General features: G+C 38.5%; 2 protein-coding genes across 2 annotated transcripts in view; both read left to right on the top strand.

The window, feature by feature from the left end:
* Positions 1–26,357, top strand: part of RGS22 (regulator of G protein signaling 22) — a 67,244-nt gene extending 40,887 nt beyond the window's left edge. The window contains exons 17-28 of the mRNA XM_050970364.1: positions 4,611–4,703; positions 5,200–5,348; positions 8,352–8,514; positions 9,131–9,289; positions 13,041–13,202; positions 16,120–16,299; positions 17,797–17,946; positions 21,386–21,418; positions 21,593–21,745; positions 23,490–23,598; positions 24,159–24,257; positions 26,213–26,357. Coding sequence (XP_050826321.1) covers positions 4,611–4,703; positions 5,200–5,348; positions 8,352–8,514; positions 9,131–9,289; positions 13,041–13,202; positions 16,120–16,299; positions 17,797–17,946; positions 21,386–21,418; positions 21,593–21,745; positions 23,490–23,598; positions 24,159–24,232 — 1,425 coding nt within the window. The 3' untranslated portion in view covers positions 24,233–24,257; positions 26,213–26,357. The remainder of the gene's footprint in view (positions 1–4,610; positions 4,704–5,199; positions 5,349–8,351; positions 8,515–9,130; positions 9,290–13,040; positions 13,203–16,119; positions 16,300–17,796; positions 17,947–21,385; positions 21,419–21,592; positions 21,746–23,489; positions 23,599–24,158; positions 24,258–26,212) is intronic.
* Positions 1–27,089, top strand: part of PABPC1 (poly(A) binding protein cytoplasmic 1) — a 688,709-nt gene that overhangs the window by 297,457 nt on the left and 364,163 nt on the right. The gene's annotated exons all lie outside the window — the stretch shown is intronic.

The following is a 27,089-nucleotide window of genomic DNA, read 5'->3' as shown; positions in this document are numbered from 1 at the left end:
AAAGTTTCATGTTTCTGCAATTGTACCATTGATCAGAAGTAATTTTTTTTATGATGGATTGCCCACAAACACTCTGTATTTTTAATGATCAGCACATAGTAAAGTGGTTTTTTAGAGTTTCAGTGCAGTGACAGTAGATATTTCATGTGTTTAGAATTTAAGTGCGGTTACTGCTTAGCATAGTGGAGAATGACATGGTGATTCAGCTGTATTTGTCCCAAACAAATACAGCTGAATTTGCTCTGAAAATGTGGCTCAGAGGTGTACTCAGTTCTAATCCCAAAATGTTCTGAAAGCTTGAATTGAGCATGCTTGTGGAGGTCAGAGGAAATGGCTGCAATTCTGACTCTGCCTCTGGCCAATAACAACAAGAAATGGTGATGACAGTGGTGGCTCTCTGTTCTTTGTAAACTTATGTGGATGCCATGGGACAGGGAGAGAGAAATGGCAAGCGTTTCTCACAGCAGCTTGTGAGAAATTTTAGGGAGCTGGAAAGATGCGATAACCGTTGACTATAAACAATTTGTAGGTGCTGTATTTTCTACCTTGTTTTTCCATTCCTCTCAAGGACAGTGCATGAGAAAGATGTTTCTGTTAGTTAGACAATAGAATAGAATCTATCATACCACTCCATAAAAAAAGTGCGGTTCTTTTGAATAAAGCACTTCTTTGCCTTTGCTATGATCCTGCCTCTCGCCTGTTCCTGCCCCAGCCCCAGTGCACGAGTGACAAACTTACCTACAAGTTGCTCACTGTAGTTCAAAGTCCTTCTGGGTGCCACAATATGAGAAAGATACAAAGCTCTTGGAAAGTGTCCAGAGGAGGGCTATGAGGGTGGAGAAGGGCCTTGGGGGGAACCCTCACTTGTTTGGCCTGGAGAGGAAGAGAGTGAGGTGGTCTATAGGCACCAGTCTCTTCTCTGTGGTGCCCAGTGACAGGACCCAAGGGAATAGCCCAAAGTTGTGTCAGGGGAGGTTTAGGTTGTATATTTGGAAAAGTTCTTTCACCCAGAGGGTGGTTAGGCACTGGAGCAGGCTCCCCAGGCCAAGCACCAGGCCTGACAAAATTCAAGAAGTGCTTGGACAATGCTCTTGGGCACATGATGTGACTCTTGGGGATGGTGCTCTGCAGGATCAGGAGCTGGCTCAGTGATTCTTGTAGGGCCCTTCTAACTCAGGATGCTCTGTGATTCTAATTTCAAGTCTTTAGCATCTCTCTCTTGGATATAGAAGGAGAAACTTACAGTGGAAAATCAGGAAGGAGAGGGCAGAAGTTGGTTCTTGTTCCTGTTTTTCTTCACTATGAGGTTAGATGAAGCATCTCCAATTTATAGGTTATATCATGACTTATTGATGACACTTCTGTCAGCTTGTAAAAACATTCCCACATTGTCCCCTGCAAAATATTTTGAAATGTCTTTTTTCAGAAGTTTTATAGTACAGTCTGTTTTTGGTTCTGTATCATGCATGAATGTAAGAACAACTAAATGAATTGATACCTAAAATCAAAGTTGAGAATGGTCTTCTAGGCAGTATTAAACATTTAAGAACAGAGTATAAGAACAGAAAAAAAAAACATACAGCCATCTTCAGCACTTTGCAAACAGGAAAGTTAATGGATCAGGGTCATATCCATATTTTTAATTGTAATAGTCTTTGAGGAGATTTTTTTTCCCCCATGAGTTTCTGTAAAATGTATCTTGAGTGTTGTATCTTCAGCCTCTCTGTAGAAGTGGGTTTCATGGTTTAGTCATACAATAGGAGAAGAAAATGCATATCTTGATTTGTTTGCAAATGCCTCCCTGATAATTTCACCTGGTCCTCTAGTTTTGTATAACAGAAGGACCAAGTGAACAATCATTATCTTGTCCTATTCTCAATGTTATGCTTTTACAAGTTTCTGTTATATCCCAGTTCAATCAGATCTCCTTGAAACTCAAGAATCCTGGACACTTTGACCTCTCCTCCTATAAAAGGTGTTCCATACCTTTGTTGCACTTATTGCCCCATCTGTAGGTGTTATTTTATTTTCTTTTGATGAGATGCAAGCAGTACTCAAAGTCTGGATGCACTAAGGATTATCCAGTGGCAGAACCATGTTTTCTGTTGTGCTCTTTGCCCATTCCTAATTGTCCCTATCATTCTAATTGCTTTTTGACTCCTGGTGAACTTTGAGTGGATGTGCAAAATGTAAGCTAATAGCCATCTGCAATGATTCCAAGATTTCCTTCCCAAGTAATAACTACTAATGGAAAGCCCTAATTTGGAGCTCGCTGGAATGACTTAATGTTTATTATCGTTGAATTCAGCTGGCCTTTTATCACGCAGATGCTAAAGTGTCCTGCTATCCTGCAGCTTTTCACAGTCAATTTAATTTTTTGCTCTGTGGAATCATTTTGCAAACGTGGTTGTCTCCTCACTCACCTCCTTTTCCAGATAGTTTCTGAATGTTTAAAAAACAAGCTCAGTGCAGGCCCCTGTGAGACTCCAATAGGAACCGCACCCCATAATGAAAGTTATTTATTTCTTTGGTTTTGATTTTCTACCTTCTACTTAATTCACAAGGGGACTTTCCCTCTCATCCTGTGATAACATAATATCCTTTAGAAGTTTTGAAACTTTGAGAAACCTAGTGAAATGAAATATAGTAATCCAAACACATCTGTAAAATATTTTCTTTGCTTTTCAGCGTCTTTCCTAACCTTTCAGATAAATTATTTTTTCTGAACTATTTCAGCTATAATTCTTTATGACCTGCAGTGCACCTTGGAATTGACTGATACTTTTCATGAATCTGAAATGTTAAGTTATTTCTATCAGGCTAGTTTTAGTCTTTTGTAGTTGAGTATTTTCTGTGCGTACATCTGTAAGGGCTGTCTAGAGTCTATTGCCAATCCTCACTGAGTCAAATCATCAGCACAGCCGAGGATTCTCATACATTGTTTTTGCATAAAAAGGAGTCTGCTTTAGTGCTCTCTGTTTTCACTGCTTCTAGTGAAAAGCAAGAATTGAAGAGATATACTTTTCCTTTCAGTTAATATGTGTGTCAGTTTATATCTCCTTGAGTTAACCACAGGATAATCTATTGCCCTTTCAATTTGGAGGATGCATTCCTTTGCAAGTGAGTTTACATGCAGACTTCTCAGTGCTCTAATAACACAAAGATCTTAATCTGAGCTCAAAAAAACAACAAAATCCTTTTGACTGCACAATACAAGTGTTTGTGAAGAGTTACAATACACAGGCATTAAACAACCTGTTCTAGGAGGGACTAGAGTCTCTTTGTACTAGGTGCAGGCTGATAGTTAGGCACACTCCTTCCCAAGCACAAAGACAACGTCTGCTTTGTATTTTGTTCAGTCCCTGGCTCTACTCTTCCCCTTTGTTCTACTCTATATCAGGACATATTTGGCCCATAATGAAACAAGATATTTTATCAAGAATTAGGTGAGTCCAAAATTGTTCATTTGGGACATGTTCAATATATGTATATCTACGTTTTTTCTTTAAATGAAACATGTAATCGGGAGAGTTTCTTTTTACTGTTGACTCTCATTCTGCCTCTGTCTGCTTTCTCTTCGAACTTTATGAAAAATGTTCTGAATTCTTTTACTATTTAATTTTAAACTATATTTTCTTTTAAGGGAAAGAATAGCCCAAAGCACTTTATAACAATGGAATAAAGTTACATTGAGCTTGAAGGCATTCAGATAACGCAGTGATTAGTGTAGTATTCACATTTAGATGAAAGCGTCATGAATATTATTCTAAACATTCTCATCTCTCTCTGGCACATAAACACTTGTATAAGACAATCACAGCTCTCTAATCTTTGTAATGGGCATGAAGATCAGTGTAAGGCATTGGCTCAATTTTGCTAAATATCCTAAAATCTGCATTTAAATGGTTTAGTCAGCAAGGAGGGTCACCAAATATCTCTTTCACGGTCACTGATTGTTTGTACATAACGTGAAGAACTGCTCTAGTTACATACAGCTTCTAATTAAGTTAAAAATGCCACCTTCATGAATTCAAATCACACACAGTTAATAATTTAAGAAAGAGGACAAGACTAAAAGTCAGAAAGCTTTCATCTTTATTGTTTAGATATTTTAACATCTTTCTCATCTTAAATTTCTGTTTCTCCAAATTTGTGGCACTCTGTCTCCTTGACATTTCTGTTGAGAGTCCTAGTTTTAAGAACTGTTTTTCTGCTTCTCACTGTCAGTTTTACACACAATTTGCTGGTATAGGCAATCAGGTATGTCTGACCCAATATACACAATATAATATACACAATATATTATGTACACATTAGAATTTAGCAATTTTTTAAATCAACTTACCTAAAGTAGTTATAGTTAGGTTATTTATTAGTATTCTATAGAAATCTGCATCTGATCCTACAAAGATGGGAAAAGTGTGTTCTACCAGAGCTATTGATAGAATTGTTTGTTAAAGGAATGTGACTTCTTGTCTCTTCTAAACATCGGTCTCATTGCTGACAAATGTATTTTTTTCTATCCACTGTCACTGGCAAAATGCCCATGTAGTTCTCCATCTTTCTATAATGTGTACTGTAGGGGTGATACAAGATATTATTTTTATTAGGTGGAGTTGGTGGAAGAAACTCAACAGCTGGACTCCGTGTACTTTAGAGAGCTCCAGGCTTTGCATCAAGTGAGTAGTTCCAAGAAGGATGAGGTAAGACAAGTACCTACTAACAAAAACAAACCCTTTCTCTGTCAGAGAGGGTTCACACTTTGAGTATCAGCAATGAAAAACTGACCAGATTCTAGTTTGGAGAAGCAAATAGTCTGATTTCTACCATTCATTTTGGGGACTGATTGACAGCCATTGTGTTAATTAGATACACAGGTCTTCTGTCGGTTTCATCAACATCAGACCTAAAGTCTGTGGAATGTGTTTTGGGCCCCTACTCTTGAGTAAATGCCTTCATTTCAAGTGAATTACAGGTATATATCGGATTATTTGATTATGGAACCTGCAGACACTGATATGTTTAAAGCAAACATAAAAGTAAAGCTTACTGGGAGCTGGAGCCTTAACTCAATTTATTTTCTTAGTGATTAGAAAGCTATTTCACAGAGATAGGTTATCTAATGCAAGGATTATTAGACTGAGCAAAATGCAGAGGTGAAAAAAGCAGTTATGCAAGCAAAATAATTTCTCCCCTCAGAGTACTGTTGCTGACACGGGGGCTCTCAAAGAAGATCAGCACTTGCATCAAGCTTCCAAGGAATTGGCAGGTCCCAGTCTGTCTGACCTGATCCATGACAAAGAGAAGTTAGAACAGTTCCAGGCTTTTCTTGATAAGCATTCTGCTAGGTACGTTTCTTCATTATTATTATTTTACCTGTTTCTAAGTTCAGAAGAAATATTTGCCAGTTATCTTGGCTATCTAAATGTTGATTTAGTATTTTAGATTTTAGTATTTTAAAAAATGTTTTTCCATATTTATGAAACACACAGACACATTGTTCAGACAACTGAATTGTCTTAACATGTTTGGGATAAAAATTCTCCTGTCAAAACATATTTGTATGACAGTTCTGCTTTCAGTTTCTGCTTTGATTAGTGGCAAACCCCTGAGTAGAACAATTGGCTTATAATGAGTAAAATTTTCTCTTTTTTTAGTACAGATTCAATTTAGTACATTTTAAAAATTAAAGCTGGTTATTATAAAAATGTACAAATAGAAAACAGGCATGTTATTGTCATAGTGTGACAGTAACCACAGTTTTGTGTCTGCTGAACAGATTTAAGTACTAGCTTGTAGCAGATACAACCTTAGGCAGGGCTGATATTTTTGTCTTTAAATTGTTGCTTCTTTCCTTTAATCGGGCTTCCCATTAGTTGATGCTTTGCATATTGGCTGTTGCTCCTAGTCAAGCACTGCTATAGCTTCACATTGGATATTGGTCAGCTTTTTCAAAAATGCCCAGAAAGGGGCATCTGGCACAAAACTCCTCTGGCCAATACTCAATGTCATCACTTCTGCTTATCATCACATAGATTCTCTTTGTAGTCAGAGAGACAAAAATATACACTTCTGGACACAATATTCCCAATTCTGAACGTAAAATCTTAGACCAATTTGGATGGATCATTCCTAAGATTACTGACTACAAAAGGATTGTAGATAATGAGTTTAGATTGAAATTCTATTCTTATGATCTAGCTGCCTATAGTTAGGTGACTTCTGAGTTAGTTGTCTAGAGCAATGATCTCCAAACTTCTTGCTCATGTGTCTCATCAGTAAAAACTTTTTGAGCATGGAACCCTAGTGTGCATATATATATATATATATATATATAAATATATATAAATATATATAATTTTTTATACATAATATACATGTGCTACTAAAGTTTTAATATTTTCTTGCTGCCCCTCAACAAATGGTCTTGCACACCCCCTTCACACATTGCAGTTCGGAGACCACTAGTCTTGAGTTCCTCTCTAACTGGGGAAATGGTAGGAATCAGCAGATAACAGGTCATGGACAGGTATGCTGAATGATCTCTGGTATTTCCTCCTTTGTTAATCACAGACAAGTCCCATCTTAAGTGGTAAAGCCAGGCAGGGAAATGTTTAATTTATAGAGCTTTTTTTTTTTCTTTTTTTGAATAAACCTTCATAATGAAGAAAAACATTTGAAAAAGTCTCAAAAAAGTGTTTTAGGGCTGGGTCCATACTATTTACTCTGGAGTTCAGCTGGCATGCTACAATAAAGATGCTTAATGGTACTATAAACTGAAGGGATCCTAGAACCTGGAAAATGTCAGAAAAAAACAACGAACGCATCATTTGCCTTTTCATCAAAACTTACGCTTCTGATAATGTCCAAATGTAAGTTATCCAAGTTTCAGGAAGCACAAGCTGCTGAGTACCTGTGCACAAATTCTGGTAAGAGACTAAGCAAAGCTCCATTAATTAATACTTTGTTAAATATATAGGATAAATTCACACAATTGCAGGACAATCTGTGTTACTTCAGGTTAGTAAATTATTGCTTGTTAGTCTCGCCAGGCTAATTCACTATGGATGTGCTCCTGATCCAGTATGCCAGGATAAGCCACCACTAAACAGTTTATCTAACACACTTGAAGATTATATATTTTACTTTTTAAAAAGATACACATATTTGTTCAGTTTTCATAGGTAGATGCCAAGGAGTTACTCCATAAAACCACAGTAATTTGGATCACTTGCATTTGGGTGAACTTAGTCATGTTGTGATGAACTAGCAAATGAAAGAATTTCAGTCTCAATAGAACTTAGGTTCTGTAAGAGTCTCAAAATACTTTTGAAAGGAGAACATCTGTTCTAAAATCAGTCAGATGCTTTTGAACATTTTACTCATAGATTACTGTTTTGAAAAAGTCAGTTATTAACCAAATGGAAAACTGAAACAGATTTGTCTGAATTTAATGTTTCATATTTCCTGTTGCAGATACAGTGAATGTACTCACTAAAAATGTTCATATAACTTTAGCTAATAGGATACTGTCAGAAAACAGTCAAACAAATTAAACTGAAATTGTAGATATGTCATTATTCTGTTGTCTGGTTTAGAGAATAAAACCATTCTATGATTCTATGAAAACAAACTTAAATTTATAGTGTACACTCAAACATTATGAACAATATATAGATTGAGAACTTCATAATTGAAATGATTTGTCACTAATTAAATAAGTAGTAGCATTGGTAATTTATGAGAAAGCAGCCCACAAAAAACTCTAGAAACAAATTTTGCCATTAATTGTTTTTATCTGCTCAACTGCAGACTGACTTAAACTCTAGCACTTCACATGGGGCAGGAAGGGGGTGATTTCTTGGGCTGATGTTCCCAACTGTCATCCCTGTGCCTTTCTCAGGCAATCTAACAAGGAGGTAGAGCAGGTGGTATCAACTCATCTCTCAGGGGCTTGCAGCCTCAGTACTGATTCAAATTCTCATCTGTTTCACTCTTCATTCTCTCTGTGAGCTCCACACTATGGTTTTGGTCCACAGTCCCTGGTGGATTTAGCCATGGCATATTGAGGAGGTTACTCCTTTCGGGGTTCTTCCAGGTGGCACTCCCAGGTGGCGCCCTAAATGAGATCTCTAAGATATAAGTTTGCTCTGCCTGTTCAGCAAGTGCCATGGTCTCAGCAGATGGTATTAGCAGAGAAAAAATGACATAAAATTTCAGCCCAATCTGACCTGGTATCTAGGTCCTGAAAACTTTGGTATGGTATAGTTGTGGTTCAACTAATAACTCCCTAGAATGTTGATGAAATTAACTCAGTATTGGAATAACATTCTGTTTAAATTTGTTTGTAGCATGGATCTCATGTGCTGGCTAGATATTGAAGAGTTCAGAAAGATGCTCCAAAAGGATGAAGAAAAAAGTGATGAAAAATCAAAAGACATTAAAACCAAGTACTTAAATAACGAGTACTTCTTTGGACCCAACAGCCCAGCTACCAGAGAACAACAGGAAGAGGTAGCAGTTACAGAGCCATTCATAAAGAACAATCATTGTGACTGTGACTGAGATAAAAATCCACAAGTGGTTCTGCTCCTACTTTTCCCCGAGCTATCTCCTCAAATCTTACCTGTATTTTTGGCCAGAAATATGGTTCTATTCTGGTTGTATAGGTCCCTTCCTTCCTGTTCAGGCTTTTCCTCCCTACCTCTTGCAGAATGTCTCTCCTGAACTGTGATCTGAGGCCACAGTCAGAGCATGCCCAAGACAGCTCAGAAAAAGTGTAAAAAGGACTTTCAGGCACAGTGTCTTGTTCTAGCTTTCTATTTTAGTATGTCAGTAAAGCCACAGACAGCAAGTCTGAGCTGTGGTGCTCTGATATATCTTGATACTTAGGCAATTCACTTGGTCAAGCAGGGGTATTATTCACGAGAGTCTGTATCCTATTATAGATAGGGACAAATGTAATCTGTTCCCCTTTATGAAAAGTACATGTGAGCCTTGGGTAAGCATGCATTAAGTGCTTTGCTTACAGTTAAGCTCATGCTTTGCTAAATCAAGGATGTAGAGAGATAAAGGACTTTTGGTATACACAAACGTTTATGTCATGTGTTATTGTATTTGGATTGCTTAGCTAATGCATTCAGGTGGAGGAAGGAGACAAAGCCTTCATGATCAGCTTTCGGCAACGGTTCTGCTACAAGTTCAGCAATGTGTCCAGAAGAGATTAGAAAAACAATGGCTGCCGTTGTTCCTGGCAGATGAACACCATGGGGCAGAGGAAGAAGCAAAGGTAATTTTTTAACAACAGCAACACATACAGGCATTGTTTTTTGTTTGGCTCATAATTTACCATTGGGGTAGAAAGGTTCAGGGGAATAGCAGCCCAAAATTTACTTTCAGTTTACATTGAAAGAGATGCTGTAGCTTGTACAGGTTGAAACATTTATCTTGATGAGTGTGAAGGCAGTTCATCTGAAGGCTTAGTTTAGCTGACAATATTATTGTTAGATACCAAATCTGAAGGAGCTGGTGTTAGCTCTGCTGCCATCCGGCCTGCCAGGAGAGTGACCTAATTTTTGCTGCACCGCTACACTCTGCCTATGCCATTTTGCCCTAGCCATACAGCTGCACACTGAAGAAATACTGCTTTGTGTAAAGGATTTTCCTAAAGGGACCAGAACACAAACAAATGAGTGAGCTTCCCATGCCATAATTCTTTCTCTTATGCTGTCCACATTCTCCCATCTGGAGCTGCAGTGCTGTAGAATCGACTTCAGGACTTGTGAAATTCTTCTGAGTGGGGAGGTTAACTGCTACAAGCCTTGCTCCAATTGGTTACTTCAGAAAGTTGCCAAAAAGCTGGGAGTGAGGAGCCTTTCACTCCTGCTGGTTCATTAGAAAGACGGAGGAATGGGCAGAGCTAACATCTGCCTTCTATGAGTGCCTCTGTGGCTGTGATCCATGTAAGGGAATCATCCTGCTGGTGGCAGAGGCAAAGACTTGGTGTTTTGCATTTCCACAACAGCTCTGACATGTGAATGTTATAGCAGAAGGTAACTTCAAAGTTCAACCAAGCAGACACATATGCAACTGCATTGCTTCATAAAACTTGTTTTCTCTCATCTTTATAACATCGTGAAAGTAGTCAGAAGTGTTGTCAGAAGTGCACATAAACTGAGTATTTTCCATTGATTCAGAGCACTAAGCAATCTGAAAAGTATAGGTTTTAATAAGAGAAATGATAATTTTAACAATGATTATGTGAATTAAATTAAAAAAAAATCCTAACCCTCTGCCTTTTTTTAACCAAACTCTGCCTCCTTTACAAGCCCTGGCAGATAACCAATAGGGCTAAGCTGCTTCCAGGTCTGGAAGCTAACTCATGCCTCTTTTTTTGCACCTGCTGCACTGTGTTGGCAGGGAGATTAGCCCAAGTAGTTTAGAAAATGCTGTGTTCAACTCAAATAAACAGTTTACAGGAAATACATATTTCTAATGAGCTTTTAGTATTTTCCTAACTCCATTTATGTCCAATTGTTTTTTTCTCTTACTGAAAATTCAGAGGATGAAAAGATTCTTTGAAGAAAATATTTTAGAAGAAGTGAAACCAGATGACATTCTCCACTGGCTTCATATTTCACAGTGACAAAACAGTGTGGGCATGCTATGTAGTCCTTATTCAGGAAACCTGCCCTTTGTTTGAGGTGTAATTCAGCTACAAAGAAGTTGCAGGATCAAGTCTGTATTTATGATACAGCTGTACAAAGGAACTAAAAATATTTCATACTTAAAAAAAAATAAATCAACCCCAAAATTTATTTCTCACATAAGTGGTCCCTTAGAACATTATGGGTGAAGTAAACTCCACCACCAGTGGAGTGCACAGTTTGACTGGTATTGCTTCTTGTTGTCTCCAATTCCCCAGTCTTAATGAGCAGGTGCTCATTTATAGCTGAAGAAGGCATGGCATTAACTATAGGTAAGGGACAGAACTGAAGACCTTTCCCACAAAGACCAGCAAAAGACAACCAGGATGTAGAAGGCGAGTGGCATTTACTATGTCTCTTTTGTCTGCAGTTTCACAGTCTTTTTCATTTGGATCTTGCACATTCTTCACAATTTCCCTGTAGACAGTGTGAGGCCCAAATGTAATGCTGTTCATTAAAAGCAATCATGACTGGTTACAGTGGACTGATTACTCACATTACTCCTGAATTTAGTCCCCTGCTGGATGTTCATGGTAACTTTCTCTCCCTTTCTGTCTGGAGAGGTCATACTTGAAAATAAGGTCTCTCATCCTGGGCTTTGGAGCACTATTAACACTCCTTGAATTAATATTGTACCTTTAATTCACATTTGTCTGTATTTTGCATGCAGTGGACTTATTTGGACAAGCTGTTCATTCCAGCATCTGGTAGTTTATTTATTATTGCAAGTGGATTACGTGCAGACACAAAAGGGAATGTGAAGTATGCAGCAGAGTGGGCAGGTTTAATCATATCTCACAGTATCTGTTTCATTTAGAATTGTATTTTAATCTCACAGCACTGAGATAATATCAAATTTAAACTTTTTAAACCTTTGTAATAATAGATTTCATCAGATGTTTGCCAGTTTTTTCCTCTTGAAGAGCAGTGAACTTTTTGTGATTGCCAGCATACAACTTGTGTACATTTGTTCAGTTGAACTTTTATTGTCTGTTGAAATCAAACTAGAGACCTGGTCACCGATTATCCATGCAAACCATCAGCACAAAAGGGATCCAAAGTGCATGTGGGTTCTGTTAACTGAGTTTTCCCTTTGTCTGTTTGTCAGGAAGATGATTATTCTCCATGTTCTGCTTCAAGGTTGTTGACCCATAAAATAAGTAGTGTTTACCTACTGGTATAGGGATGGAAGCGACATTTTGTTCTTCCCTTCATGAATATGCCCCAGAAACAATTTTTCTCAAAAGTTCCCTAAATTCTGGTCACAGGGAATAGAACATGTTTGGAGAATTGGAGAAGGGCTCAGAAGATCCAACCCTACTGCCTAAATTGAGCTGACTTTATTTTCACCAAAGGGCCCTCTGGACAGCCACCACCCTCCTTACCAGGGTAGGCTGTTACCCCTGGCAGGCTCTGTGACAGGACCCTGAGCATCACCCTTGGTTTTAAGATAAGTTGCAGAAACCCTATCAGCTTAGGATCAGGTTAGATTTCCAAAACTGTTGGCAACAACTAAAAATGTTTCTGACTGATGCTCACCATTGAACGGCACTCCACCCCTCCAGGACTTCAAGAGTTTTAAACCACTTTTAGAAGATGGTTTTCATTCATCCATCTGATAACAAAAGGGGGTTGTTTGGCTTGCTGTTCAGCAACAGCACGAGAACTGTTTGTTCAGGAAGGCAGGCCAGCATGAACTTCAGTTCAAACAAACTGTCCCTGCATAAGCCATCTTTCTTTCCCCACCCTTTCCTGGCTGCCTACTGTTCTGTGTTTGGCAGCATAAGGATTTCCAAAATGTCTCAATGACTTTAAATTCTATTTTACTATTGGTAACTTTATTTCACAGAGAGCAAACTCTGGCTTCTGTGGGTGATCATAGCAACACATTTCAAACCTCATTTTGTTGGTAAGATCCCTGTCAGAAGCATTTTACAACTTTAATCTATGTGGTTTGTGTGTTCCTTTTCCTTTGTTGTTTGTTTGCATAAAACTCAAACTGTTCTCTAGAAAAGTAGCCCATTACCATAATCAATAACAAGAGCTGTTTCTATACTTTGTAGTACGCAGTCATATGGTCTAAATCATTGTCAGTCATTTCCTCTCCATCACATCTTCCAAAAAATGTTCCCCAAACCAAACTGGAAAAAAAAAAAAGGAAAGGAAGAAATGAAACCTTGCCACATTTTATTGTATCCATGTCATAAACTCATAAACTACTGAAAGTTAGGGTCAGTGCAAAGATAAGAATCAGACAGTTTACACTAACTAATGCCTTTGTTATTGCTTTTTGAAACAAAGTTTATTTGGTGCATCTATTTCTTCTTTTGACAGCATGTGGACAATAAGAGTGTTTCTTCATCTAGTGAAATACTTGCTTTCCGCAAGGCACTGCTGGATCCAGAGACAGCAAATCTGTTTCAACGTTTTGTGGCACTGAAGGGAGACCTCCTGGGGAACGGAGTGCTCTTTTGGCAAGAGGTGCAAAAGTATAAGGTATGGTGGTAAAACAGAGCACAGGGAATAGCATTCAATTTGTCAGCAAATGCATCCATTCTTGCATAGTAGGAGATTTTTAACAAAAAAAAAATATAGACATTCTCTTGTTCATAGTAAAGCCTCTTTCATTCTTTAAGCTGTTTCCTTCATCAGTGAAAATCCTCACTTCTTAAGGGTAGCTAATCTTGACTCAAATGCATTTCCCTGTATTTCTTTATGCTTCTTCAAACTGTAGCATTCTTCTGACTCTCTAGAAGGAACACTGCTATCTTGCTAGTGCTCAGAGTTTGGTATACATCTGTTGAGCAGTAGAAATATGCAAGCATTAAACGGTTCATTCTGTCCTTATAGCTGCTATCTGAATTTGGTAATTTCTCAAAAATGAGAGATAACTTTAAAATTCAATCAAATCTACAGATATAAAGACGGTATCAAAAAAAACCAATATGTACAATGCAGACTGCAGCTCCCTTGCACTTTGCAGAATCAAATTTGACTTGAGCTGAGCTTGGGACCAAAGTGAAATGTGATGGAAAAGGTCAGCAGGGATTACATCTCTCCCAGATATATGTAGTTTAGTGAAATTGCTTGTGTGAGTTGAAACACAATGGAAAAGCTCTGGAGTGAAACTTGAAATCACTCTGCAGCCTCCTAGGAATATGCTGGACTGCATGCAGGTTCACCACAGATCTTTCATGTATTCCTCATTCCTTTTGCCTCTGGGATATTCCTGATGCAAAAGTGCTATCAGAGTGCAGAACCTCTCTTGGGCTCCTGAACATAGCCTGTGTGCACATGGCAGGCAGGGAGCATGAGATTAGCTAATGTGCTCAGAAACTGGGCTGTAAACACAGTTGCTGTTGCAGTAGCACTTGGAGATCCACAGCAGGCGTGTGGATGTATTTCACTGTTTAATTTTATGAATTTGATATTGGTATCTGCTTTAGAAGGTGAAGCTCCTGTTTCTGGGGCATGATCTCTCTTCCCCACAAAGGTTCTGATCCCCAGGCAAGCGATCTCTGGATGAAATGCTCTCTGGGGGTGCTGCTGTCTCTCTCATGGTTACAGAGTGTCTAGCTTAGATTGAACTATGGTATGAAGGTGCCTGGTGTTCCATGACATAAATCCTTTTCTAGATATTTGAAGTTTTGTTGATTCTTGTGACTCTTCATTGCTACATTATGGAGGACATGGAAATTTTCTGCAAGTTAATGTGGAGCTTGGTCTTAATTCTTTTCTTTGTAGAACTGCTCTCTGAAGAAAGCCTTCATTGTTTTTTGTTCCACCCCCTTTCCTGCATTTATGTTAATTTTATTTGTCTTGTTATCCAGAAAAAGTAGAATCTGACCAGATTTCTCCATGCAATGTCATGGTTGGCAGTTGATGCTCTTTGTAGAAGCAAAGGGCTGGAGTAGTAGGAGTGTTGTGGGTCAGGCTGAACTCCAGGAATATAGCCAAAGGCGTGGGCAGCACTATGCACAGTGCATACTTGTATTGTCTGAGCCCTATCATGCCATCAGTTTAGACAGAACTCCCTTTAGCTGTCAATGACTGCATTGCTCCCATAACCCATCAGGCTGGAGGCACATCTTGGGACAATCCAAAACCAAGATTTTTTTTTTTAATTTAAACAAATATGAAGAAACATAACTCCACGGATCATTTCCATCTGGTTATCTATGCTCGTCTCATCTCTCTTCATATCATATTGCTTGTTTGTCTTCCCTCTTACTTACTACAGCTCTCTGCCTTCTGTGCTAGATGAGCAAAGAAAGCCATAATATATATTCTAAAGATATATTGAATATGTTTTTACATTGCCTTACTTTCTTTATTATAGTTGTTATCATTCTTTTTTTTTCCTTCCCAAAACTAAAAATATTCATTACAAAGCAAGCCAACTCTTTCACATACCACATTTCTGTTTAAAAGTCATGGTTTTAATTTCTTTGCCAAGTAAATATACAGCCTTCTACACAAAAACTAAATTCAGATTCTTCATTTAAAGAGCTCTCTTCCTGAAAACTCTTGAGTGCTCATCGTGTCTCTAAGATATACATGATAGTCTTCTAGTGTCATATAAATTTCTTGAAATATAAGGATAAAGAGAAAGTTCATGTTTCAAAGTGTTGGAAGGACACTCTTTGAATTATTTTTTCTTCATGTCAAAGTCCAATGGTGGCATCGTCAGGGTGTCAAAACTTGTAATAACAGATTTTACAAGAATGATAGGATCACATTAAAAAAAATAAAAAATCCTAGTGTTCCTTTGACATCTCATTGCTGTAAGTTCAGGTTCGTTTTGTATTCTATAGTGTACAGTTATTTGAAACTCTGAGGTTTTGGGAAACTAGAAAATCTTAATGAATGGTGAAATTAGAAGATTTCAATAAATGGAAGATTTTACTGGTTGCTGACATTGTTGCCTCTTGTGACAACACTCCTAATTAGAATATCTTGTATCCTCTAAATATTTCCCCTCTTTTGTTGGAGCACTTAAATACTTAAAGCATTTCTTTATCTTTTAGTTACCATGGCTATGCAAGTCATAGTAGGCTCATTGTGAAAATCAGTGCATTTCACACTTGTAGATGTGTTTCTCTTTTCAGAAATGTCTCTTATTTGCCAGTAATGCATTTAAAACCTATGCTGTTACATCCAAACATGCAAGCAGAAATTATCACATAAAAGCAATGATTGCTATGTATTGCATTTGCAAACCAGAAGCCTCATGCGTGTCTGAAGTATGGTTTTGACCTTGCACATTTACCAAAATAATTTTGCCCTGCATACTGAAGGAATTTACTGTATAATTATTTTTGTTTGACTATTGCTCTTTGATGACTGGTGCCCTGTAAAAGTTCTTGCTGGTGTCTCTCTCCATTGACTGAAAATGGTGTTTTTTATCTTTCAGGATCTGTGCCATTCTCATTGTGCTGATGCCATAGTTCAGAAAAAGATCACAGCTATTATTGACTGCTTTATTAATTCTGCCATACCCCCAGCTTTGCAGATTGACATCCCACCTGAACTAGCAAAGAAGATTGTGGAGCACAGGAAAGAACTAGGACCTTACATTTTTAGAGAGGCACAGGTAAGGAGCCAAGTGATACGTCTGGCTAGAGAATGAGTGCCTGATTTTAAGAACAGTCTTCATTGCTTATGTGACAGTTAGGACTCCACACACAAGCCTGGGCTTGAAGGAGAAAGTCATATATTTCAATGACTGTAAGGTGGATGTGGAAGAGAGTCTTCAGATTTATACTGCTTAATAAAGAAAATCTCTTGACAGCTAGCTGATCCTGGAAAGGTGTTATCCAGCTCTGTGTTACGAATTCTGGCAGTAGAAATTAATTCTGTCTAGGTTCTTAATTGCTTGTTCTTTACCACTTGGTTAATGTCACAGAACTAATTTGTAGTTAGAAAGTCTGTGTTTTCAAGTTTTCTGAAAAATGCAGATGTGAGTCAAGCACAAAGACAACTTAACTTGCTGAATGTCTTTCCCTCCTTTATTACAGAAAGTGTGTATTAAATGGCTGTAGTTTTCTCTCTGATCTTTCTATTAATCAGGTTGAATAGCAATTTTGGAACCTTTAATACAGACTTTCTCTTTTCTTTTCCCTTGATACTGCCTTGTCTTATCTTCTAAGTCCAAGAAAAGTAGTTGTTCTTCTTTTTCTATAAAATTACCACTGACACCTTTAGACTTCAAGTGCGAGTCCATAAAGTGTTTGGATGACAAGAGATGAATGATTTGTCAGAGAAAAGGGTTCATATAGGTCCTAAGAGAAAGAGAATTCTCATTTCAGCCTGTATAAAACCCAGTGAACTCCAGAAATGTGGCATGAAACCAAAGGAAGAACTAGGCCAAAAAGCTGTGACTGGAACCCGACAGTGGCTCACATGTCACTTTCAAGCCTCTTGAGCCAGAAGCAGTGAGCATGCTTGGCTCCTTTGAAGCCAAGTTTCTCAATGCAAATTAAACATCTAAATAAATTGAAAAATGTGAGCCTTAGTACGTGCAGCAACAGAATTCACTGAGCCCCTCTGTTTGCTTTTCTAAAATTGTTTTTCTTATTCTAGTTCAAAAACGACCCTGTGAGAGATTATATCATTTAAAAATTATCCAAGATTTGCTCATAGATCTGTAATGTGGTTTAAGAGCCTTTCCAGAGGCAAAAAAGTATTTCCTTTCTCTTAAGGAGGGGAAAAAAGCCCTCTCCCTAATGAACTGAATATTTGAAATACTTGGGCAGAACAGTGGTGCAAAAGCAATTCTACTGGTGTATATTTTATCAAGAATACTTGTAAAAAGTGATGGATGTTTTCATTAATGCAAACAATTGTTTAGGGAAATATAAAAAAAGAAAGTGCCTTTTTACTGTGTTTTAGGAAGATTTCTCACCAGTAATAAACACACTGATGAAAAGCATGTGCCGAGCAAAGCTGGGCTGAAATGTCAGGACAGAGTACGTGGGAGGAACAAGGCTGTGTGTTCAAAAAAAATAGTTATCTCATTCTGCATTTTATTTTACAGTCAACTGTTTCCTTAATACGGTCAAGATTGACTTTATATTTTCTTCCTGTGCAGATGAGTATTTTTGCTCTTCTGTTTAAATTTTGGCCAGAATTTTGTAAGTTCCAAAACAATCTGGAGAGTGACAAAATTTTAGCTTCCTTGGAGAAAAAAAAGGAAAAAGAGACACAAAAGATGGAAGGGATAACAGCAAAGGTAAGGCTCGTAAAATTTCAGGTGAGCGCTAATGAAACTGAATAACATGAGCAAAGATAGATGAAATAAAATATCCCTTTCTCAGCCTGACCCAAAGCTACCTAATCTTGTTAGATTTTAAGCTTTACACACAACCCAGTCCTTAGGTGATTACTTCCCAAGTCTGCCAATACATATACATATGTTTGAGTTGAAGCAGGTGAGTCAATGGAATACTCCTTTCCTTAACTAGAGGAAAAAATGTATTTTAGTCACCTTTTGTGCCAAGAGAAGAGCAAAAAAGAAGGCTGAATTAGGAACAATAAATCTGTGTACAGTCTGAGTGTACTGTGGGCTACTGCAGACTTGTTTGCACTTTCGTGATATATTGTCTTATATTAGAATTTACATTCTGGACCACAACTGAAAACACACCAAGCCCAAACCAAAATTGATTTAATATCTGTTTTCCAGAAGGACGATTTGAAAATCCTGCACATTGTTTAAAAAAATATTTATGTGGTAATTAGTTTGCAAAATCTTTGCCTTTTCTTGACTATTTCTCAGCTTTGAAAGTGAAATTGGTCAGACTGTTCACAGCAAATTTCCAGACAGTTCCAGCGCATTAACAAAACTGTGACCTCTGCAATGGAATGCTTGTTTGTAAAACTGTTTTTCTTGGATTTTTAAAATTAAAATATAATGGACTTCTTTTTCTATTGATTATAGGCTTTGAAAAAGTTTATTTTTTATTAAATACAATTGTTTGGCAAGCTTTGAGGAGAGAACATTCTTTTAACGACAGAGAAATTACTGGACTTGCAAACTATAATAAGTAGCATTACAGAGACCTTGATGTATTCTAAATACCATGTAGATGTGTGGAGATGTTCCACGTGATATGAACCACACAGATATCTGGACAGATGGAGACACAGACCCATAAGAACATATATACATTGTTGTTCTTCTTTATGCACATGAAAGCTGAGGACCAGTGAAGAATTACTCAAGGCCACACACCAATGTCAAGGGAAGTCTAAAATCCAAGAACTCATCTTACTTTCTCCAAAGCACAGTGTCTCCATATACGTACGTCTGCCAAGGCCATTGGCAATACTTATAGTGCAAGAATGCAATATTTCAAAGTAATAAACTTTTGCATTTTCACAAACTTATTTTCCATCTGTTTGTTGCCTGTCTATGAGATTTCTGATCAAGATCAAGGAATAAAGAGCAAATCTTAGGCAGGAGGGCAAAAGTCTAGCTTTTATGAAGAACAAATGGGAATGGTGAATTATGCATCTAAGCAGGCAAATAGAATAAGAAATTTTAGAAAATGACAAGCAGAGAATGCAGATTTGTAAACAGTTTGTAGACTGCTTTTCTCCTCACAAAAAAAAAAAAAAAGTATCAGTAAACCAGTTACCTTTTAAAAAGAATGGGTGCAACACAAAATTTTTTCCAATATATTAAAAATCCTTTTTTCTTTCTGTTATTATTTAAAGACTTTGCCATTTCCTGTTCTCTTGCCTGAGATTTCTGTCCTCTCGGAGACAGCATAATTCAAATGATGCAGTATCCCTGAAGGACACTGATAAGTTTCATCTAATATGAGCAATAGCAGGTTCACTTGTTGGCTTGTGGAAGGTGATGATTTCTTGGCAATGAAAATAAGGAGTATGTTCCTCTGCCCCACCAGGCTCATTGAACAAGAGCAAAGCTCTGGCAAGGGTTAGAAACAGCTTGTTATATATATACCTCCTCTCCACCCCACAAATCAGTTGCTATTTTGGGTTTATGTCGAACAGAGTAATCATAGTCCTAGGGGAGGAATTTGCTTTCTTCTTCCTTTACACGTGTCCCTGGAGCACTGAATCTACCTGTGCTCACCTCAGTTTTAGAACTGAATAAGAGAGATAAGAGTTGAACTTTCATGTAGTATAGTGGAAAAAATGGGCAGACAAGGAGCTTTTCACTGAGCAGTGATGCATAACTTGGTATTGTTTGACTATCTCAATATTTTTTTCTGTGCCTATTTGTTATTTAAAGGGCAAACCCTACCAAAGAGTAGAACTCATCCTGGCAATGGACTTTTTCCTTTGTTAGCTGCTAGATGCACATCCCACATACTTTAAAATATATAAGTCACTTTTTTCAGACTGCCTTGATGCCAGTACTAGCATTTTGTTGCATACATGATTCCATTTTATCTCCAAAATAGATTTTGGATTTTTTTGCTTTCAAGTGCAAAAAATAGCCTTAAATTTTTAGCTTTAACTTAATTGTAGATTTGTACATACTCTTTCCATGTCCTTAGCAAAGAAAAACATCAACATTATTTTCCCTTTTTTGTGTTTCTGCAATGTCTCTTAGCAATAAGCTTATTTGTTTCTATAGTGGGATCTAAATCCACTATAACATTGCTTAATTTATTATGAAAAGTAATTTTTAAAGACCTTGCTTAATTCACCATTCTCATTGAGAGAGCCAGCAAACATAAACCACAGTGCAGTAGTATTCACAATGCCTCTGTGTTTGCATTGGCATCCCCATTCCACCAGCTGAGTGTGCCACAGAAGGTTCTGAGCCTGTTTCTGCAGAGAAGATCACCATCACACTGCCTGGGCAGCTCTGTACCCAAAAGGCACTCCTACAGTTGATGGCTTCATAGGACAGTGGGAAATATGAGGAAGGAAAAAGCATTTTTGGACCAAGGAAACGAGACAGAGTGATCCTTTTCCAGATCTTTCAGGGACTTACTAAGTGACTTTGGAAACAATTTGAACCCTTTTTTCCCCTCACTTTCTCACTTGGAACATGGGAGGGTTATATTACTCAGCTCTTGGAGAGAGCTCTTTGTGATGTCAAATATGAACATCAATTGATGTTTATGAAGAGTTTTGGGATCATCAAACAGAATGTGCAAAGGTGAAACAAACCAACATGAAAATGACAAACAGTTAATCACCAGAGCAGTTTTCCAAGGGTTACAATGCCTTGTTCTTCACTGTAGATTGTACATTGCCTGTTTTCCTAACTTGTATACTTGTAGTTCATACATAGCTACTGGACCAAGCTGGAATTAATCACGACAAATCCCACATTCTACATTTATACCTGAGGCCAAATTAGAGGCTCACAATGTCCTCTCTGTCCTTTAAATATGTTCTGTTGCAGATCTGCCCTGTCACCTAGCTATATTTTGGAGCAGGTATTGAATCTGAAAGAAAGATGGTCTGCAGAAGTGTAGAGGACAGGAAACATGGACTAGAACAAAGAAATGCTTTAAAAAAGCAGCTGCTACTTTAAAACATGCTCAGCACGACGAATTATGAAAATGAGCATTACAAAACATTACTGCAAATGCCACTATCTCATTCCAATAACAATTTTTGGTTCTTCAGACTTTGCTTTTTACTTTAGCTCAGTAACTATTGTTCACATCTAATTATGAGTTTTTTTGCAGGGTAAAGAAGCGGGAAAAAAACTCATTAATTTGGCTCAACCCAAGTCCTTGACTCAACTGAAGTCCTTGACTCAACCCAAGTCCTTGACTCAACCCAAGTCCTTGACTCAACTGAAGTCCTTGACTCAACCGAAGTCCTTGACTCAACCCAAGTCCTTGACTCAACCCAAGTCCTTGACTCAACCCAAGTCCTTGACTCAACTCAAGTCCTTGACTCAACTCAAGTCCTTGACTCAGCCTGAGCCCTTGACTCAGCTTAAGCCCTTGACTCAACTGCCAAAGAGTGTTTTGCTAAATGAGCTTGATGTGAAGAGAAGATCATCAACACCTTTAGTACCTAAAGAAGGACGTGGGAGGAAGGTAAGTAATACATGTTCCTACAGATGTCATTCGAGAGAGATAAAATGATCTTGGGGAAAGGGGAAGGGGGAGTTTGGTTTTGAATACTGCTGTCAGATGGTGCTTCAATAACTGTTCATTCCTCTACAATTAGCTTTGCTGTTTTAAGTTTACCTGTCTTACAGGTGATTTTTTTTTTTCATTCTTTATTAGTTTTTTTTTTAATGTAGGTTCTGAGTGGTATTAACAGCTAACAGAATGTTAAGGTCTTACGGTGTATGAATTAAAAAAGAATCTATATTTAAAGACAAACTGAAGAAAAGGTAGTTCAGTTCTGGAAAAAGAAGCTTTTCATTATTTGTGAAATTCATATCCTGAAAGAATTTGGTTTTGGCTAGAGTCCTGTTCTGGTCATATGTCAAAAACTGAAGCTGAACTCCTTAAGAAAATCTAGGTATTTGAAAATCTGACAGCAAATACCACTTCAAGACTTCTTCCATAACAACTCTGATGATGTATCAAATTAGTAGTGAAAAGGTAATAGTTATTTTACTGGGAAATGGGAAAAACAGACATGCTACATTGGGCATATCAAGGGATCATTCATGGCTGAGTTGGCATTGCCAGAACATAACAGGGAACCTGTGCAACCACATAAGCACAGATATGTCATGTGAACTGGGAGTGAATCACACTTTGGCCACTGCTTGTATTCCACAGAGCTCTTCCCATGGCATTATGGTAGTGAAGAGCAGAATACAGAAAAAGGTACTGTGAAATACGCCCAAAATCTGAAATCACAGTGTGAATTGCATAGATAAGCTTACACTCTTCAGTGGACCTTTTTACTTTTGCTCATACCATATTCAAAAAAAAAAGTGAGTTGAGCGAGCCAGTACAACCCTGGCATACATTTAAGCCCTCAAGAAGAGGGCTTAATAAACAATATTTTAAAGAGCAGTTTCTTCTTCCTTCTGCAAGTCCCTTTCTACAATAGGAAGGTGATAGAAGTTCTTACTGAATCATGATATGACAAATTGGCTCCAAACTCCTCATGGAATGAGATAAAAACAAGGCCAAATAAAAGTGCAGTTCTCATCCTGTTTTGGAAGAGCAACCTATTATTTATATGCAATCTGAACTATGGTGATTTTCTTTAAAAGCAGTATTTTATCCTTAGAAAAGGAAATGATGGCATCTCCAGTTGATCTGCCTCTAGTGGTAGCAGCATTCTGCTGGAGAGGGCAGGCAGAAGGAGCTGTGAGGCTCATGAGATGTTCAGTGAAAGGACATAAGCTAGGAACAGCTTTTCTTATATGTATTTCCTCTCCACTTCACAAATCAGTTGCTGGTTTGGGTTTATGTCAAACAGAGCAATCATAGTCCAAGGGGAGGACTAAGGGTGTAGCACAGAGATAAAATAAGTCCTTGATAGCGCAAATGATATTTTGGGAGAGTAAAGATCTGCTGCTTTGATTTTGAAGAAGAAAGGAGAGAGAATAACATTCAGACCAGGGATGGAGAATAAATATAAACATTGTATATGTCAAACTTGCTTAAATCATGGTGTTTTGAGATTTACTTATTTACTTCTTTCTTCCATTTTTTATTATTCCTATATTGTAATGAAAAAAACCTTCTTAATATTTGTAATTATCCAGTAATAGGAATATAACATAAACAATTTTTTTATCTTACTGTTGAAATGGATCAGAAACTACAGTGATGCGACCTGAAGGCTGATGATTTTTGATGGTTCTTGCAGGCTTCCTGGTCCTATTCCAAGTACATAGAAGCCTTGGAACAGGAAAGAATACTCATCAAAAGGCAAGAAGATCTGCTGAAAACCTCATCATCATCGTCACTCCCTGCAGGTTATTAACCAAGCTCTGTAGTTTAGCAGGACAAGCTTAGAGCATAGGTGAAATTCTTACAGTACAAGCACTTTGCTTGCTCTTCTGAGTTGTGTACAGAAACCTCTGCCTCTCTTTTGCTATCTGTAAGGGAGTTGCTCTCTGGGCTGTACTCATGAGTGGTATATTTTCTAAGAAAGAAAAAGTAAAAGTTGCAGGGTATATTTGCACTGCCTTTACAGCACAGGTCCTGCTGCAGAGAGGAATAAAGCCATTTCTTCATTCTGCAGTGACATAGCAATCACTTACACATTTTACCTCCCTGGCTTCTTGTGCTTCATCAGCTTTATTCAAGAAGCTACTGAAACCTCTTTCTCACAGTCTGTCAGTATGTTTTTGGAGGATGTGGGAGGCATTGCTTCATCCTTGCTTCAGCTGTGACTATCCTTGTAGGTCTTTGCCAAGGATATTATGACCTGTTTATTTATTAAAAATATCCATTTAGTAGTTGGGCTAGCAATAGCACATGTAATATTCAGTTCCTTCAGTTTCACATAATTTTAATTTTTTTCCACATGCAGGTTCCTTGTTTATGTCCTCCCTGAAGCCTGAAAATTTTGTAAAAGCTACCATTCCTACAAAGCCTAAACTCTGAATCTTCCCAAGAAGATTCACTGGAAGTGAGTACCAGACTGACAACAAGAGTGCTTTGAAATGTGAATTCTTAAAAGCTAGTTTTCCTGCTGCCAGTGCTGATACTCATTAGTAGCAAGTTGTCCTGCTGCAAATCGTGTTTAACTGAGGCTGTACAGCCTCCATATGAAAACAAACTTATTTTTCCTGTCAGCCATGGTTAGCGGATCTAATGTTGACCAGATGGAATTTTGTTGCAAAATGGCAATCTGAAATTAGGTTATCTAAGCTTTCCAGTTAAGATTTTTTAAATAGGAACATGAGGTGACTGGAGAAATCTCAGACCCTCTGAAGTTACTGTCCAGAACCTGACACAGAACTAGAAATAGATCACCTCTGCCAAAGCAAATTAAATATTAGACTGAGAGAAATAAGTGGGACAGCAAAGAAAAAAATTGATAAAGACAGAAAAACAGATTTTGCTTCAAAGCTTAAATTCCTAGAAGGAAGAATCCTCTAGAGGTTTGGTTTTTTGATATTTTTAAGCCTATGTTGAAATAAGATGGACTTTAAAAAGTTAATAGGACTTGGAATATGGCTGCTTTCCTTCTCTGCTCCTCCTTCCTCTTCTAATTCTGTACTTGGCACTGCTATTTTAGGCAACTTGGTGTCCTGCCCTCAGTAGTCCTCCTAAAATTTCAAGTGTCTGAAAATGATCTTCCCGTGGCAGCATTTTCTGAAAATGACTTCAGAGAAAAGTGCAGCATTCCTTGGTCTTCCCTCCCATTCTCTTTCTGCCCTCTTACCATGTTTTACAGTTGCAGTTAAAGTTAAAAGTTAAAGTAATCCAGCCACCTGGGGCCTCCTGCACCTTGCAGGTGTGCCTGTGTTCCACACACCTTTGCCTTCTCACCACTGTTCTGCTTCCCACGGAGTCCTGGTGCAGGGCCTCTGCTCCTGCTCTGTGGCTGAGAAACCTCCAGCTGGGCCCACAGGGCACCTGCCCCCCTTGTTCCAGCCCAGCCCAGCCCAGCCCAGCCCAGCCCAGCCCAGCCCAGCCCAGCCCAGCCCAGCCATCTCTGGCTGCCTTGGCTCTTCCAGACCGGAGAAGTGCATTCCTGCCAGGCAGCAGGCTGTGGTACAGACTAACACAATGAGAAAGATGAGTCCTGTGAGGTTTCTCCCACCAGGTTCAGTTGCAGCCCACTCTCTAATGCCTCTGGAAATTTGCCTGCCAACTATCCTGTAGTGATCTGACCACTCTGCTGGTAGGGTGAGACAGCTGCACAAGGCCATGAATGCTCTTGATGGGGCATCTTCCCTCCACTTTGTAACAGAGCAGGTCCTACCTGGTCAGTTGGGGATAAGTGGCAAGGCTGGCAGCAGCAGGAGGCCTGTGAGAAAGGCCAGGGCTGCCAAGTGCTGGGCACAGCCAGTCCCAGTTGCCTCCAATGAACCATCACAGGATTTGGCTGATCCCTCAGCCAAGATGGTGGCACCTTGGGAAACACATTTCAGAAAGAGAAAGAAAGCCAGAGAGTGGAGGAAGAAATAAAAGGAGTGATAAACAACAGAGGGAACACTAAGGGCAGAGGTGAAGGTGTAAGAGGAAGAGGTTAAGGAGAAAGTTGAGGAGGAGGTGCTCTATGGTGGAGCAGATATTCCCTGCAGCCTGTGGAGGATTGATGCTGCAGCAGAGGAAAATAGTGAGTAGGACGAAGGAACTTCCCAGTGCCTCACCAAAGGGACAGAGTGCAACCAGTGGTGGTTACAAGGATAGGAGGAGAGGTTCACCTGGGAACCATGGAGGAAAAGTGTTTTTTCTAAGTGTGTAAATGTTCGTATTTTCTTTCCCTCTTTCCCCCACTACCTGAATCAGTAATGATTCATTCTAATTTGCAATAAATTGATTTCCCCAATTTGAGCTGATGCATCTATTGAAGAACTGCTCTGATTATTCCAACTGGCTGAACACAGCAATGACATTTTGTTACCTTTTCAGGCACATTAAAATCTCTCTGAGGAAGGGAATGCAGAGACATTCAATGGAGGTGGCCAGGAGACACAAATGTAATGTGTTTGCAAGGTTTGTTCTTACAATTCCAGAGCAAAGATGATGACCTGGAATAATATTAAGAACCAGGGGATCAAGGGTAGAAAATAAACATCTTCCAATGTGTTCCATTTCAACCTGATTGTGACACTGGCTCTTGTGTTCATAATTTAATAATACACCTTGAGGCTCAAATCACTGTAGAATTCCACTGAAGTATGCATGATGCAAACTACTAGGTAGTCTCCATCTTAAACATCTTATAATCAAACCCAGTTCTTCAGTGCCTGATCTAATGAATAAGTAAAACACTGCCTTGAACTGACAGCTCTGAAGCAGGCTGTTTTGGCACACTGTGCTCTCACTATGCAATTCATACAACTTCTGTTCATCAAGGATAACTCATGAGGTCTCTGAGTTATTATAGAGGCAAATGCTCTTGTTGTTTCCTCCCAGTTCAGTCTGATTCCTGTTCCAAAGTTCACCTTCTGTCTCATTTCTGAGTTTTGATCCACAAGAAAGGCTTAAAATGGATCAGGACACAGATGGGATTGGGACCTTCTACACAATATCGTTAGTCCCAAGACATTACTCAACAGAGGGTTGCTCTTGTGTAGTCTTCCTACTTCTAAGAAGTTTTAAAAAAACTTGGGGCACAGTTTATGTGGAGACTAAGGACTGATGATTAATTGAGAAATTAAGAGAGAGCAGGGGAAGAATTAACTACTAGGCAAGAGACAGGATGATACTAGACCTCTCCACATTCTTCAGAACTCTTTAAAAACCAGTCCCCAGCCACAGAGCTGTTGGCTCCATTCTCCCCCAC

Source organism: Serinus canaria, chromosome 2 (genome assembly GCF_022539315.1).
Source record: "Serinus canaria isolate serCan28SL12 chromosome 2, serCan2020, whole genome shotgun sequence".
Classification (NCBI taxonomy): Eukaryota; Metazoa; Chordata; class Aves; order Passeriformes; family Fringillidae; genus Serinus; species Serinus canaria.
Note: the sequence above shows the minus strand (reverse complement) of the source record. Positions and strands in the feature narration are given on the sequence as shown.